This window comes from Pristis pectinata, chromosome 38, assembly GCF_009764475.1.
Source record: "Pristis pectinata isolate sPriPec2 chromosome 38, sPriPec2.1.pri, whole genome shotgun sequence".
NCBI classification, from domain to species: Eukaryota; Metazoa; Chordata; class Chondrichthyes; order Rhinopristiformes; family Pristidae; genus Pristis; species Pristis pectinata.
The window spans coordinates 8056215-8073602 of record NC_067441.1 but is presented as its reverse complement, the minus strand read 5'-3'; the positions used below and the strand labels follow the sequence as shown (position 1 = coordinate 8073602).

Below are 17388 nucleotides of genomic sequence, written 5' to 3'. Positions count from 1 at the left end.
AAAGGTCCACTCTTTCACTTGCGCACAAGCTATTTCTGGGAAAGACTAGGTTCCCTGGCTGATGTTTGTCCCTCAATCAACATCATTTGAAGATTACCTGTTGTTATTACTAGTTTTTGTCAGAGCTTGCTGTTGCATACCTTTGTTGAGGTTTATGGTGGGTGCTGGATCTGACACTTCTGCCTTTTTGTAGTTTGTTTTATTCAGATTTAAGACTTTGGTTTCAGATTGAACTCCCAATTTTTATTTAAAAATTCTGTCACGTTGTAATCACTGTTCCCTAAAGGCTTCTGAACTATTAGATTATTAATTAACTTCTCATTGCACAATACTAGATTTAAGGTACTTTAGTTCCACACAGGCTGATCTAGAAAACCATCTCTTATATATTCCATGGATTCATCCTCTACACTTGCCAATTTTGTTGTCCAATCTACACGCAAGGTTAAAGACTCCCATCATTATGGTATTACCCTTACTACATATGCCTCTAATACTGTGCCCTAGTTTGCCACTCTCTTTGGGACCCACGTACAACTCTCACCGATGTCTTTTGCCCCTTGCCGTGTTTTTTATGGTCCTCGCCCCCAAACTGATTCTACTTACTAAGTAGGATCCTTTCCTGCCTTCATCCCATCCTTTTATTATCAGAGATGCCCCTCTCTTTCAAATCTTTTCAACCCAGTTCCTCCTCATCCGACTCGACCACTTTTGTTCCCATTTCCTTCACCTGCTCAGACTTAATGTTCCCATCCTTGTGGCTCGAACCCTTGGTGACTTCACCCTGGCGCATCTGTCACCTGCTCCAGCCTTATGACCTCCCAAGAACTTGTTCCTTCAACTGTGGCCTCCTTTGCATCCCCACCATTGGCCTCGAGCTCTAGGGGTTCCTCTCTAATCCTGTCTCCCACCTACCTTGCCTCTGAGATCTCATATAACATTGACCATGCTCTTTGTCTGTTTCTCCTCAATATCCTTTAGATTATTCTTTTTTCTTAAACCTGCGATGATCTTATTTTTGATTAAAATGTTCTTTCTATGTTGCTGACCCAATTGCAGGCAAGGAGAGAGCTTTAGCACCAATAACCACAGTCAGCACTTCCATTTCAGCAGTGACAGCAATTCGCGTAACCCTTCCACCTGCCAGGCGAATGATTCGGAAGGGTTCCAACGACTTGCGTCTATATGCACCAGTAAACTTGTGCACGTTTTGGATTGTGGTTAACCCTGAATGATTGTGATCTTTAGCTCAAAATGTGATGTGCTGAGTGAAATTCCTGCCATGTAATTAAAATGTAAAGCAAACACGTTGGAGTTCATCAGTACTGAGTACTGTGTTGTGCTCATTTTTCTCATCTGCTAAAGCTTTCTCTAATTATATAATGCGCAAAATAATATTGTGATGCAGTAAGAAAATCAACAAAGTTTAATTCTAACGATTTGTGACATTTTGTAACTTTTTTTTACCCCCTTTTTGTTTTGATCCTCAGTTCACCCTATGGTTCCAGACCATCCCGACGCCCAGATAGTTGGCATGACCGTGATGGAGGACCCTCTAGTATTCAGGTTACTGTGAAGCAAAATTCCGAGAGGAGTGCAAGTAACAACGCCAATAATCGGAAGAACTGGTTTAAAATCATTGTAAGTCGTTATGCTGGGAGCGGGCTTTCTGTTGTACATTTAAAGCAACTGCTCTGTGGATCGATATCTGCAAATGCCGGAATTTGAGCATAGCTTTATTTTGCTTGTCATCTTTTAAGAAATGAAAATGAACAATGTGTTCATCAAAGAATTTATTTCTGTCTGCTCTATCCTTGGAGACCTTTCACTGGTGCATCCCTCCTTGACTGTAATGTTTCAATAGTTTCCATCACACAATGCCTGTATTTTCTACTACCTAACCCAATAAAAAATGGAAACACCTTCCCTCCATTTTTCCATGTGACCATAACCAAAAAAAAATATACTAGCTCAGCTGGGTCATCAAGAATCAATCCTTCCTCTGGTCTGGGCAAGCACTGTACTGCAGAATGTTGACCTATGCAAACATATGGGTGATAACTTCTCAGTTTCATCTCCTTTCGTGAAGGAGAGTGAGTTTAATGGGGTGCAGGAGGAGTGGCAGTCTAATGCCCTTGTGCACCCCAGCACAACGTGTGCAAGTGATCACTTTTCCTTTTTGCAGGTTTGCTAGTCTTACCTTTGGCTCACTGGACAACTAATCCAGCTAATAGCCTGGAGAACATGTGCTCAAATCCCACAGTGGCAGCTTGAAAATTACAAATTGGCATCAATGAGAGCGCCCATGACATGTCAGGTTTTCTATTAAGAGTACAGCATGGTCGCCTCATTACAGGAAGGATGCGGTGGCTTTGGAAAGGGTGAAGAGGTTTAGCAGGATGCTGCCTGGATTAGAGAGTATTAAAGTAAGGAGAGGTTGGACAACTTGGGTTGTTTTCTCTGGAGCGGCGGAGGCTGAGGGGAGACCTGATAGAAGTTTATAAAATTTATGAGAGATGTAGATAGGGTCGACAGTCAGAATCTTCTTCCCAGGGTAGAAATGTCAAGTATTAAAGGACATGCATTTAAGGTGAGAGGGGAAAGTTTATTTTCACACAGTGGTAGGTGGCTGGAGTGGGCTGTCGGGCAGTGTTGGGAGCAGATACAATTGTGGCGCTTGAGAGGCGTTAGACACATGAATATGCAGGGAATGGAGGGACTTGGATATGTACAGGCTGAAGGGGATTTAGTTTAATTCTGCATCCTGTTTGGTGCAGACATCATGGAGTGAAGGGCCTGTTCCCGTGCTGCACTGTTCTGTGTACAGTCTTGCAGCAGTGTGGTTTACTTTTGCCTGCTCTTAAATGTGGCTTAGCATGTCACTAATTATGAGAGGCCCTACACCATGGGTTATAAATGTTGGCCTTGCCCAAGGATGCCCATTCTCAGCAACTGGGTATTCTGATATTCATGAGTAGTTTATTTCCTTAAGTAAAAAGAAATGAAGAAGTAGCAATGCTAGATGTGTTCTGCATTTTATCTCCTCGTCCCTTCTTGGACAGAAAATGTTACACTCTGTCCTGATGTCAGACAAATGATAAAACTGCATACTGCATGCTTTTGTTAATGCAGCTTTGTACAGTGCCTCATCTACTTAGCTAGCAGCCTTATGAACATAATTCATTCCGCATCTAATTAGTTTAAAAGTAAAGCTTAGACTTTCATATGACCTAGTTTGTTTTTGCATCATTTGAGGTGTATTTATACAACTAAATTTTAAAAGAAAGTTTGAAGGTGATCAGTCAAAATGTATAATTGTTAACAAGATGTTGAATGTAATTAATAGTTAAATATGTTTGCTCTCTCATCAGATTCCCTATGGAAAGAAGTATGATAAGGCCTGGCTTTTGTCAAATTTGCAGTCCATGTGTACTGTTCCCTTTACTCCTGTTCAGGTAAGAATGATGGCATCTTGTTCAGGAAAAGCTGAATGTCAAAAAGGTGCTGGCATTAAAATTAGACTTCACTGCTTTTGATTAGGTATAACGGAACACTGTGGTAGGGGTGGAAAATCCACAACTTCTGCTTTTGATCACTGGTCAGTGATTTCTGGTGCTTCTGGCTGGGAACTCTGACAGGACGTGAACTGAGTTGTGATTTGGTACATGAGCACATAAACAATTAGTGGAAATCATATCCCAGTAAAAAATTAGTGCCTGTCGGATAATTTGAAAAGGGGCATGAAGTACCGTGCAAACAATGTAATATCAGCCACGTACTTGTCAAGTAATTCACGTGGCAGTGGGTGTTCACATTATTGGATCTGAAGTGTGGAGCCAATTTAGGATGAACTTTGAGATCCATTGAACCTTGTTTCTTTTGACTGCTTATGGAAGGATAAGGCAGTCACAGTAAAAACTAATTATGTCTCTTTGAATCTAATGTAAGTTGACAACTGTCAATCAGTGACCAGAATGAGTTTTGTTCCAGCCAGAAATATTATGATGTATCAGCTATGGGATTCTGAGTTGGGGAAGAGGACTTCAAAGGATGGGATTCAGAATCTGAATTATAAATGAGGGTAAAGAAACTAAATGTAAAAATGAGTCGAGGCTTTTCAACAGTTTTAATGTGGATTTGTTTTAGTACAAGCAAAAAAAAAGTTGTGATCTGGAATGCACTGCCTCAAGATACAATGGAAGCAGTTACATAACCTTTTGAAAAGCAACTGAATATAACTTGCCAAGAGCCTGCATAGCTACATTGAGCCAAATAGCCTTCTGTATTGTATGACTCTCTGTCATTTATGACTTGCTCACTGTCTGCGTGGAATGGATTGAGTTATTTGAGATCAGCCATCACTAGACGGTAATTTGTTGTTGTATTTTGACAGTTCCATTATGATGGTAATAAGGCATCGTTCTATGTCGAAGATTCTACAACTGCAAATGCTCTGAAACAGGTATCCAGAAGAATTGTTGACAAAGATTTGTACCGGGTAACTGGCTTTGTATATTTCTCACAATAAGAATATAATGTGTTTTTTTACTTATTATTTAAAGATTGCCTTCTTCAGACTAAGTAGAATTGCTTACCACCATAAATCCTTGTCTTCAGCCCACCACAAAAACCTCTTGATTTGCCGCTGAGCCAACCTCTGCAGAAGATTTTTACTTTTACTGGGCACAGTTTCACCTTCCTCAGGTGCCCACCAGTAATCCAGTCGTTACAGCCTCGTCCAATCCTGCCTTAACCAATGATACTGAAACGTGGAATGGCATCATTTGAAAGGTGATGCGTTGACTGCCCTTCCTTCCTCATTGGAAGGATCGACCCCAAAGTTATTCTTGGCTTCCCAAATGCTGCTACAGCTGAGGCGAGCTCATTTGGCAAACTCTGGGGCAAAAAAACAAACTGCTGGAGGAACTCAGCGGGTTAGGCAGCATCTGTGGAGGGAAATGGACAGTCAGTGTTTCAGGTTGAGACTCTTCATCTGGACTGATTTCACTGATGCTCCCGACTCAAGAGTTCCTCCAGAAGTTTTTTTTTCTTTTGTTGCTCCAGATTCCAGCATCTGCAGTCTCTGTCAAACTCTTGGAAATTGAACCTGACTGCCCTCTCCTGTGCTCTCAATGCATTTTGTCACGGAGCCGTTTGGAGCACTCTTGTTTTCTCACTTACGTTCCCATTACAAGCTACCTTTACAGGTTTTTAGAGCCTCACTTGGTAGTGCTCTTGTCAGAGGCCCTACCAGGTGGGCATTAAAAATCCTGAGGCACTGTCTTGAGGAGTACTGCAACTATCCCCATTACCTTGATAAATAGTTGCCCCTCAGTTGACTGTATTGCATTTTGTGGAGAGCTTGCAATGTGCAAGACTTTTGCCTGCACATCAGTTCAAAGCCCAGACACTCTTGAATATCCCATAGTTATGAAAGGTGCTATTTAAATGCAAATTATCCTTTCTCTCAAATTATAAAATGGATTTAATGTGCAGAGATGTTTTCTTTTGCAGGTTTCAATCATCATAAACCCATCAGTGCCACCATCTTCCGTCTCAAATGAGCTCAAGTTAGAAGAAATTGAGCACATAAAGGTAAGAGAATGCATAGACGGCTGAGGAACCTGCAGCACAGACTTGCTGTATGATTTCATCCACCGGTACCTATTGCAGAAAATCTGTAGTCAGTATGAAAGTAGGTTACACTAAACCTTTTTAAGTAGTGGTTTAGACTTTTGGACTTTGAGCTTTCAAGCAATCTGCTGGAGGAAGTCAGTGGGTGGAGCAGAATCTGTTGTTTGGGGGAGGTGGGGGGGAGGGTGGGGGAGGAATTGTCAATGTTCCGGGTTGAAACTCTGCATCAGGACTTGGCTGAAGTATTGCTTCATTCTGAAGATGATACTTCAGCTAAGGTATTGAGGCCTTGTAAAAGGGCAAAGAAGGTGTACAAGGGTTGTGTCGTGTGAAAAGGTTCTTTGGAATCTTAAAGATGGAGGACTTTGGACACAGTCTTTGTAATTTAAAAACTGTTTATTAACAAAGACAAACGTGGGGACAGAATGAATGGGAACAGATGCGCACTCACACACGCAGGAGACTGCGGACGCGAAGGGGGATTGCGGCGAGGATGAGTTTCACGTACACATACACAATAAACAAGGTACAACTTATTAAGGGACAAAAACTTCAATGTCTGAATACCTTGACCCAACAAGCATTGGCTCTAACACTCCCTGGTTTCTGACGAAGATGCTCCCAAACCACGTGGTGATGCCCACACTTACCAGTGGTCTCTGCAGCGTCGTCTCACTACTCCTGGGGCAGTCGAAAGAGACAGACCAGGGAATTGCAACATTCTTTATAGTACTAGGGGGCTTGGTGGTGCCTAGCCAGGTGATTTGTGTCAGGCCAATGGTTTGGAGGTCAAGGACAAAGGTGCCTATCACGGCCAATGGTCAGGCAGGTTCAAGGACAAAGGTGCCTCTCCAAAGCCAATCCCTATGCCCACACCTGATGGGTGGGGTGGAGCTACACCTTGATTGACGGTGATGTCACTTCCGATCCAAAGAGCAATGCTGTCCTCCGACCAGCGGGGTCAGTGTTGTTACGGTCACGTGACAGCCATGTGCTCTCATACTAAATAAGTTGAGGAACTTAATTTAAGTGGATGGTCCAGATAAGCTGGGATTCTCATTGGCAGAGGAGGTTATGTAGAGGTGTAGCAGAAGTAGACGGCACAGTTGTACAGTGGGGTGGCACAGCGAGTGAAGCTGCTGCCTCACTACTCCGGTGACCCGGGTCTGCTTCCAACCTCCAGACCTGCCTTTGTGGAATTTTCATGTTCTCTCTATGGCCATGGGTTTATCCCAGGTGCTCCAGTTCCATCCAACAGACATATGAACTGCCAGGTTAATCAGCCACTGTAAATTGCCCCAAGGGGAACCTGGTGGTAGAACCCGAGGGAAGTTGATGGGATTGTGGGGAGAAGAGGTCTCGTGGGGCATTAGTTGGGGGAATGGAATTACCTTCTGAGCCCACATAGATTTGAGGGGCTGAATGGGCTCCTCCTGTGTCATATGGAAGTGTTGAAAATTGTTTTTTAAATTTTATTTACAGCGTGGTAACAGGTCCTTCCAGCCCAACGAATCCGCGCCGCCCGTTTTAAACCAAAATTAACCTACCCGTACGTCTTTGGAATGTGGGAGGAAACCGGAGCACCCGGAGGAAACCCACGCAGACACGGGGAGAATGTACAAACTCCTTACAGACAGCGACGGGAATCAAACTCCGATCGCTGGTGCTGTAATAGGGTCGCGCTAACTGCTCGGCCATGGTGCCATTCTGGAAGGAGAACATCTTGACTGGCAGGGGGAAGGTATCCAGAAGTCAGATTGTGGGTATCTTGCAGTGAGCTAATGAGGAAAAATTGATAAATACAGCCATGAGGTAATTGAATTGTGAAGCTGACTGGCTTGCACGTTGCTACAAAAAGCTTGCACAGAATCATCAAAAGGTGCAGTCCTGTCCGACTTCTGTTTGAATTGCATTTTTATACGTACTATAAAGTGGTAAATGCTGAGGAATATTAATTTATAAAATACATGACAGTTTTAGTTGGGAGAATTCCCCATATCAAAGTTGACAAATCAATCTGAAACAGTATTTTTAATAAAATGGTAACAGCAGCTGGAAGGTGAAACTCGAATCGATTGCGAGGATCTTGTGTAAATTATAGGAGATAAAGAAAACCCACTGCTGTTGAAACTTTTACCTACAGACTGTAAAACGAGCGTGGAAACAACTGGGGTAATGAGAGAGAAGGGATTGCTTTGAGAGCCAGTATGGACTGGATAGTCTCAATGGTATCACCCTTGGCACTTAACTCAGGGTGACACTGTTAATGGAAAAGCCTGTCCTTGATAATTCTGCCCTTGCGTGAAGTTAACGATGTGATTTTTGGGAGATCTCTGTGGACAAAATTTGGATAAAGCATAAGTTAATCATGGATAAGTAACCATAAATGTTGTATACAGAAAAAGTTGGAAGTACTCACCAGGGCAGGGAAGACAATTGGATGCCCACAAACACTGCCTGACCTGTTGAGTATTTCCAGCATTTCCCGATTTTATTCTTGATTTCCAGCACCTGCAGTTTTCTTTTGGTTATCCATAAATGTTATTTCTTTTCACCAGAGTAAGATCTCAAGTGGGAGGCACGATGGTGCTGCAGGTCGTGCAGCTGTCTCATAGCTCCAGCGACCCGGGTTCATTTCTGACCTCTGGTGCTGTGTGTGTTCTCCCTGTGACCGTGTGGGTTTCCCCCGGGTGCTCTGCTCCACTCCGCTCTCCTCCCACGTCCCAATGACGTGCGGGTTGGAGAAGGGTGTTATTAATGGGCGTGTGAGAGAGAATAGCTTGCAGGGAAATAAATGGGGTAATGGGACAGAAGAGATTTCTTTGAGAGGCAGTCTAGACTCAATGGGCTGAATGTTCTCTTTCTATGTTCTAATGCAATATGAAATAATCTGGGAAAAACCAGGCCCAGTAGTGTAGCAATTAGCGTAACGCTTTACAGCGCCAGCGACCCGGGTTCAATTCCCGCTGCTGTCTGTAAGGAGTTTGTACGTTCTCCCCATGTCTGCGTGGGTTTACTCCGGGTGCTCTGCTTTCCTACCACATTCCAAAGATGTACGAGTTAGGAAGTTGTGGGCGTGCTATGTTGGCGCCGGAAGCATGGTGACGCTTGCGGGCTGCCCCCAGAACACAATGCAAAAAGATGCATTTCACTGTGTGTTTTGATGTACATGTGACTAAGAAAGAAATCTTGTCTTACAGCAATGCATGAGTAAGCGTTATGATGGATCACAGCAGGCCCTCGACTTAAATAGCATACGCAGTGACCCAGGTATGGATTTGGTCGGCAAAGCATTGTTCGATTTTCTTTTTTTTCCGCATTCTAAGACTTCAACCACCTTTATCTTCTTTGTGTGTCATATTTCATTCTTCATGTAGCACTGGCTTTTCCCTGGTTACAGATCCAGGGATCCTTTTAACAATGAACCTAGATGCACAGAGCAAGTTAATCTGATCCCGGCACTCGCTCCTAGTTCCCATTGTTGGGTTTGGGCGGGCAGCCAGTCAGCTCCTTGACAGTGGGTTGCCATTAATTTTTGGTGGCCTATTCTCACTGAATATCTTCCAGGTTGAACCTGGTGCATGGGGGTCTCAGGCCTTGGAGAAATCTGGCAGCTACGTGGTGGGTTGTAAGGGAATGGGGGTGCACTGACTCCTTTTGTGGAAGGATGTTTCTTCTGGGATGGGAGGAGCAGGAGTGCTTCCTTCCCAGGTATTTGAGGTTCCATCGCCATCCAGGGATCACTTTTGGCCAGATTCTCAACAGGATCAGCCACACAAACACCGTGGCTACAAGAACAGGTCAGGGACTGGGTACCTGGCAGCAAGTCGGGAGCGGGAGGGTTCTTGAGTTGTTGGAACTGCCCTTGGGCTTGTGACTTGCGCCACGTAGATGGCGGAAAGGCTTTGGGATGTCAGGAGGTGAGTTACTCATAACAGGATACCCGGCCTCTGGTGCACTTTTGTAGTCACAGTATTTGTGGCTGATCCTGTTTGGACCAGGAGATGTATCCATGAATGTCTAGCTGTTCAATTGGACAGCACACTTACTCATTGCTCCCATTAAAGGGGGGCAGCAGTTTTATTTGATATTGACCTTGGATTAGTAATGATCGATATTTGTGTTTGTTCAGACCTCGTCTCCCAGAACATTGAAGTGGTGTTAAACAGAAGGAATTCCATGAGCACGGTTGTCAAAATAATAGAAGAAAACATTCCAGAGGTAAGCAGGGAGTGGAAACGCTTTCCAAGGAACAGTCCTGCTGGAAAATTTTCTTCAGCAGCCATTTGGAAGTAGAGTAGTTATAGCACAGAAACAGGCCCTTTGGCCCAACTCCTCTGTGCCAACCAACATGTGCACAGTCTTTGTCCCAGGGTTGGGGAATTCAGAACTAGAGGGCATAGGTTTAAGGTGAGGGAGGGAAAGATTTAATAGGAACCTGAGGGGCAACTTTTTCACCCAGAGGGTGGTCCGTATATGGAACGAGCTGCCAGAGGAACTGGTTGAGGCAGGTACATTAACAACTTGGGCGGAGAGATGGATGAGGAAGGTTTAGAGGATATGGGCCAAATGCGGGCAGATGGGAACCTTGGTTGGCATAGTCCAGTTGGGCCGAAGGGCCTGTTTCCGTGCTCTATGGCTCTATGCCCATCTAAGCTAGTCTCACTTCCCTGCATTTGGCCCATATCCCTGTAAGCATTTCCTATCCATGTACCTGTCCAAGTTTCCTTTAAATGTCATTAAATATAAATATCTTTGAGAATTGTATACCTTAAAGCATAACTTTAGCAATTATAACATTTTTAACAAGTCTAGAAATTCATCCGCAGAACCAGCATCGTTTGCATATGATTCAGGGGCCACCAGCCCTCCCATTAGGAATGCTGCGTATTGTCTCAGATGGTCGTACAAAGCAAAATGTCCTAGTAACTTGTTGTACTGTTTTGCAGCTGCTCTCTCTCAACCTGGGCAATAACAAGCTGTACAAACTAGATGACCTGGCAGACCTGATCTCTAAAGCTCCCGGTTTGAAAATTTTGAATCTTTCCAGAAACGAGGTGAGTGTGCACACATGGTCAGGAGTGTACTAGCATATCTCATGTAGCCAGTGGCAATTGTGCACTGCCTCAATCAGAGGATCCTGAACATTCCTGATGAAGTAACTCCTGCCTTTTCATCAATTTTAGCCTTCCTATTCTTCACCCAACCCACTTTGCAAGGATGCTTGGTTTTTCTTTGTTTTGGTGGATGACGTAACCTAGAGTCTTTAACTGGAAGCAACGTGCAGGTCCTCCCCAGGTCATTGACAGGGTTCCGTTCCTGGGAACTGTCCGTAACCTGCATAGTTTGCAAGTTGGAAATGCAGCCACAAATTAGGTTCCCACATGGCAGAAAATGCCTGCAGCAGCCAGAAAAATCCATCTCGCCCGTCTCCCAAAATGCTCACCCGTATGTACCGGCTGTACATTGGACATTCATAAGCTGCGGAGAACCCTGCATCACTGCTCTGCTGCTGCATTAACTTGAACAAAAGGGCATGATGACTGCCCCGTTGTCTTGGTGAATTGGATGAGCTTTTGCTGTGAACCCATAATTAAGGATCTATATGTTTTGAAGAGCATCAGCCAGTCTATGAATGTAATACATTTTTGATGTCAATAAGCAAAATAAACTACTTGTTAAAGCACTGAGGCAATGAATTTTGGTGGCTGTTAGGGACAATTTGGGAGATCGTTTTGAATTCAGTGACTGAATTGCTCAAAAGATGTGCTCTGAAAATGGGCTCAAATCAGCTAGTTCTATCAGTGAAGAGTGACCCTCCTCACTGGGTTCTCTAAAAACTGGTCTCCACCCAACCGTAAATAATGCACTTTAATTGTCGAAGTTCCTTCAGCCAGAAGGAGCTGAGAAATTCCAACATCGACGGCTCAAGCAGTAATTGACCTCGTATGGCACTGATTCTTTCAACCTTTCAAGCAATACAGAGAAGTTCACACTTAAATACATTTGGTGCCAAGTCTCTCAATTCTTTGATTATTGGTGAACGAGTAGAAATATACAAATGTATTCAATAAGTAACTTTGCAATTTGATGAACAAGCTTGGAGTAGCACCTCTGACATTTTTAACATTTCATCTTCAAACTCTCAACTCCAAAATGCTCAGTGGTTCCCGGTGGTTTTAGCCTTTGCCTTTTACTTGGAGTTATTTTAATGGCTTGTATAAACTAAATATCAGAAACTGATTGGAAAATATAGTGGAAGTTTTCCTAAATGTACAGTGCAGGGATAAAGTGGGCATAGGTGCATATACAATGTTTGCAGGGATCTGTGCTCTTGCATTGTGAATATGCCTAAACTTGAATTTTTTTGATAGGGGGAAACTTTTTCTTGGCTTTAACTTGACTAGGAGAACTTTGACTTCTCAAACTGAAGGCATTTTAAGTAGGTACCTGAGGGAAGTGCCTCGGGCATGGATAGTGGCTTTGATTTATATAGGTTCAATCATGTCGGTCACCTGTAAGAACAATGCAACGTGAATCTCTGTTTAGCTCAAATCCGAAAGAGATCTGGACAAAATAAAAGGCTTCAAGCTGGAAGAGCTTTGGTTGGAAGGGAATCCGCTTTGTGGCAACTTCCGGATCAGGCTACCTATGTCAGGTCAGTGAAAGGACCCCTTGTTCAGCTATCGTTTCAGGATGCATCGCAAATAGCACACACTATATTTTTCCTTAATATATTTCAAATTATAAGTGATTTACTTCTCACTAATTTATTTACTTTGAATTTCAATGTTACAATGTTCAGCTTAATTCTCAGTTAATTTATGTGGGGGGCTGAAGTCTCATGTACAAGTGCATAATTCTAGAGATTATGTACTTTTTTATATTAAAGGTAAATATTTTTTCCCACTAGGTCTGATCTGCAGGTGGTTAAGAACTGACAAAAAAAATTGTTTTCTATTTTCAAAGTTAAAGTAGGCCCAATGATGAAAACCTGGATTAAAATCTACCTGTTCTCCATTTTGGGGCTCAGAATGAAGAACTGTGCTCTAAAGAAGCCACGTTGCACTTTATATTTTCCTGGTTCAGCTTTAAAAGTGGGTAAAGTGTACTGATGAGGTTGGGGGCTGCAAAATATAACGTGCCTAAAGACTTGTGGAGCTGTCGTTTACCAGAGGTTCCTGGCATTCATCTCCTTGTCTTCATCTCCTGGCATGCCTTAAAAGCTTTGAATGGTCCCAAAAGCCAGTGGTCACACAAATGAATCAACTCTTACTATTGCAAATATTACACGTCGACAAATTTTTTTTAATATATACTAAAGAAGACTTGAACTGTAGCAGTCATTATGTCTGTGAAGTGGATCCACGTTCTTTGTATCGGCCAGTGAAGAAGGCTGGTTAGCCAGTGACGGGTAAGATTCCTCAGGAAAGGAACAACCTAAGACAGGCACAGCCGTGCAATGGCCATCACAGCAGAGGTGTGATCGTGTGGCTTTGGTACATTCCTGGCTTTTGCATCTGCCTGAGAGCTTGACCAGTTGAACCGTGTTCCCCAGCAAGCAACTAGAGAAAAAGTTTGCACATTGCTTGCAGCCTCAATTTTTGACAGTTCAATCCAAGATAGTGGACTGGAAGGAATCATAAAAATATTTGCCTTTCGGAGGAAAGTTCGGAGGCAAAGCACAATTAATTTTGCAAAATGTGGTAATTGCTGTTTCTTTAAAAGAAAATTGATATGTAATAAAGACAGTTGAATAAATGGATATTCTTTGGCCAGCAGTTCTTCATTCTGCCCTCTGTCCTGTTTCACTGGTTTCCTTATTCTCTTTCTCTTTTTCCTTGGTCTCTCATCCCATCCCTTTTGCAGCCTTTTTTGTTTCATTACTTTCTAGATTTGCCACCCAATTTTTAATTTTGTTTGCTCCCAGTGTACAGTACTCATTTGAATGGAATTAGTAGCTAGCACTTCGGTGATATCACATTGGCTTAATCCTTCTCCCTATCCAATCCTAACTAATCATAGTGTCGGTGTCTCTTTTTCCAACATTGATCCTGTATACTATCGCCTATGTTCAGGTGAGTGATAGCTTGGTAAGTAAACAGAAACTAAATGTGAATGAGATTGAAGGCAGTTTTGCTTTTAGTTGGCCTAAGTCGGCTGGCTTCCAAGCCTTGAAAAAGTTGTGTTCATCCGGGATTCAACTTTCCTCTGCTCCATCTGAATTGAAGACTCCCAAGCAGGATTTTCGCGTGTTTGTTCGGCCAGTGGGTAAATGGCAGGCTCTTGGGTTGGTGTTACTTCAGGAATGATGTGGGGGGAATCACAAGCAGTATAAATTGTTGCTTTGAGAGTGTCCAATGTAAATTCTCCAATAAAATTGGTGAACTGATTCACTTCTTTCATGTACTTTTGAAATCGTAGTTAGTCTGCCACACTATTCAAAGCCCAATGCAAATGCTGCAAAAATGTGTTGGACGCTAGAATGGAAGATAAATTTATGCTTCCCTCAAAACCTCCAAGGATGTTTGAAGAGATTCTTTTACTTCCCTTCTTTCAGGGCTGTTGTACTGTAATCGCTTAATCAATTTGAGTCCTATGGAGCTAGTTTTACTATAGCCTAAATAGACCAACAAAAAGCTTTCTGCCATAATGGGCTTAAGTACTGAGATGAAAAATTTCAATTCTTTTCAGTTATTTTTGAGACTTCAGGAATGCTTGCTTAATTATCTGTAATTGTGATTGAATGTCCAGACCTAAATTAACAGTCACTTCTAATAACACATCCCTGATACTGACCATTTCTTCTTGAAGCTCCTTCATGTGCAGAGTAATGCTGCTGCAACATTATAGAAAGATGCTGCCTGTAGGGAGACTCTCAGCAGGTTGGAATGGGTAACGTGAGAGCGGTGTGGGACTGCTGTTGGATGACTGACACCATGAGGTTCAAGCAGTGAACAGGAGGTGACCGTGCTCTACACTGTCAGGCTAACCTGTCAGAGCACGTGAAGCTGGAACAAGCCCTTTGCATGAAAGCAGAATATTTTTTCAGCACTTAATCGCAAAAAAACTGAGTCAATTGGTCTTTATTTGAACTGTAATTAAAACCTCCCTGAAAATTAAGGAGGCAATCAGTTTTAAATGCAGCACCAGTCAAGATAATACTACTGTGGTTTGGTGATTCTATTTAATTCCATTATTGTAGCGACATTGGAGTGAACCCAGAGGTGAATCCCTCTGCCTTAATTTGATGTGTGGGACATTTTGCACTACTTCCCCACCATACCATTTTGTCTGAAGTATGGTCGGTATCAATTTGAGATGACTTGAATCTGCCCATTTTATAGACACCTTTCCTCGTAGAGTAACCAGTCCAAAGAATTTGCTCAACTGGGGAGATGGGTCGTTTGGTCTTGAACTACACAAGGCCCAGTAGAGATGTAATAAACAGTTTTCGTCTTAATTGGTCAGCATCCAATGGGTCTATATGATTCCGTTATGGTGGTGAGGTGAATTGTTGGCTGAGGACAGGTTGTGGGGCCACTCTGGCCATTGGCAATGTTTTGATGGAAGTTTTCTCGCTGTTTTTAAAAACTGTTACTTTGTTTCACTTCTCTCCCTCTTTGCAATGTTTGACAGTGCGGTCAGGGAAAAATTTCCAAAGCTGCTCAGACTGGTGAGTACATCGCTGGTGGGTTTTCTGTAGATTAATGAAGGATTTGCAGTGTTGTTTAGAGTTGGGGTGAGTTAATGGTGGGACTATCAAACATCATCAAAACTGTGTGTGCAGAGCAATGAGGAGGTCTTTGTCCAATTTGCATTTTAATCTAGAAATTTGCATTTAGTCAATATTTTAAATCGATTCCATGTTTAGTAATGTTTTTATTCAAAGGATGTGGGCTTTGCAGGCAGAGCCAACGTTCCATTGCCCATCCCCAGTTACCCTTGGGAAGGTGGTGGTGAGCTGCTGCTTTGAACCACTGCTGTCCTTGAGGTGTGGGTGTACACACAATACTGTGAGAGTGTAACCAAATGTTAAACCCAACTGTTTCAATCTTGTATAGAAACAGGATGAAATAATCTGCGTGACTTTGTTTAAAACAAAGAGTCAACATCACAGGATGTGCGGTGGGTAGAGCTGCTGCCTCGTGGCTCCGGCTACCTGGGTTCACTCCAAACCTCCGGTGTGTAGCAGTTAGAGTAACGCTTTACAGCGCCAGTGACCCCAGGTTCAATTCCGGCCACTGTCTCTGAGGAGTTTGTACGTTCTCCCTGTGTCTGCGTGGGTTTCCTCCGGGTGCTCCGGTTTCCTCCCACGTTCCAAAGACGTACGGGTTAGGAAGTTGTGGGCATGCCATGTTGGTGCCAGAAGCGTGGCGACACTTGCGGGCTGCCCCCAGAGCACTCTACGCAAAAGATGCATTTCACCGTGCATTTTGATGTAAAGATATCTCATTCTCCCTGTAACCACTTGGGTTTCCCACAAGTGCTCTGGTTTCTCCCATATCCCAAAGACGTGTGAGTCAGTGGGTTAATTACCCACTGTAAATTGCCCGTGGTGTATAGGTGTTAGAGTATGGGGGCAGTTAATGGGAATGTGGGGAGAATAAAATGGGCTCAAGTAGCAGTAGTGTAAAACAGGCTGCTCGACAGTTGGCATGGATTTGGTGGGCTAAGGGGCTGTTTCCGATCTGTATCTCTCTGACTTTGATAGTCTTTGGTTGTAATTCTTTTCTTTACATTAGCTGTGGCTAGATATCTAATGGAGTGAATATTTAATATTTAAAGTGCTACAGTTCTACTGCAATGTTACATTCTCCTGGTTTTCTGCACACAGGATGGCCATGAGCTCCCTCCTCCCATTTCCTTTGATCTTGAAACACCAACCACACTTCCTTCATGCAAGGTATGATGTAATGGCTGCTTTGGAAAAGGATAGATTGTGTACTTTGGTTGTTATCTGGTAAACTAGCCTTCGTTCTCTGAGGCATCTGAAGATGTAGGTTCCCAGAACATTTGGGAAAAAAAAGTACTGTGGAATTCCAGGTTTCATCAAAGCTGGTGGGTTACACTGAGCCTGTTAACTCGGAAACCAGTGTTCAGTATGTAGTTCAGTATCTACAATATTGATATTTTTGAGGAGGTATACAATGCAGTTGCTGCCTTCGGAAATGGATGTAGAGAAAGACACAAAATTTAGGCCTTTTTTGAGGAGGAGAATGTTTAAAGAAAGTGTGGACTAGACAACAGCTTGTTATTTAGTCTTTGTGGGGAACTACATTCGGAATAAGAGACTATTGGTACGCAAATGAAATGGAGAAGATTTAGCACAGGGCAGGAACGTCTTAAGGCTACAGAGCTGACTTTGAGTTGGGAATTAACGCAGAAATTAGATTGACAAGGAGGATAAAGGAATAGTGGTACAGGAAGGTGCATTCAACTGTAAATACTTGGAAGGAAAGCACCGCATTGTGTGTTTTGTTCTTTATATTTCTGTAAGATTTTCCAATAATCTATTTTCAACGGGCAATAATGACAACCAAATCTATTTAGTGATATTGGTTATCGGCTAAATTTTGGTCAGGGTAACAAGAAGAGTATAGTGGTTACTTTTACAGCCACCTGAAGGGGCAGACTGGCCTTTGGATTAGTAATTCACCCAAAAGACAGCATCTCTGACAATCCAGTGATCCATCAACAGTCTACTGAGGTGTCATTCTAGAAGAGTCAGCAGAAAGTCTAAGTATCTGCCTG

General features: G+C 43.0%; 1 protein-coding gene across 1 annotated transcript in view; it reads left to right on the top strand.

Moving 5' to 3' along the window:
• Positions 1-17388, top strand: part of LOC127587014 (nuclear RNA export factor 1-like) — a 77152-nt gene that overhangs the window by 35376 nt on the left and 24388 nt on the right. Inside the window, 11 exon segments of the mRNA XM_052045124.1 lie at positions 1491-1641; positions 3372-3455; positions 4394-4498; positions 5515-5595; positions 8835-8904; positions 9767-9855; positions 10584-10691; positions 12184-12268; positions 12271-12292; positions 15274-15310; positions 16472-16540. Of these exon segments, the coding sequence (XP_051901084.1) occupies positions 1491-1641; positions 3372-3455; positions 4394-4498; positions 5515-5595; positions 8835-8904; positions 9767-9855; positions 10584-10691; positions 12184-12268; positions 12271-12292; positions 15274-15310; positions 16472-16540 (901 nt within the window).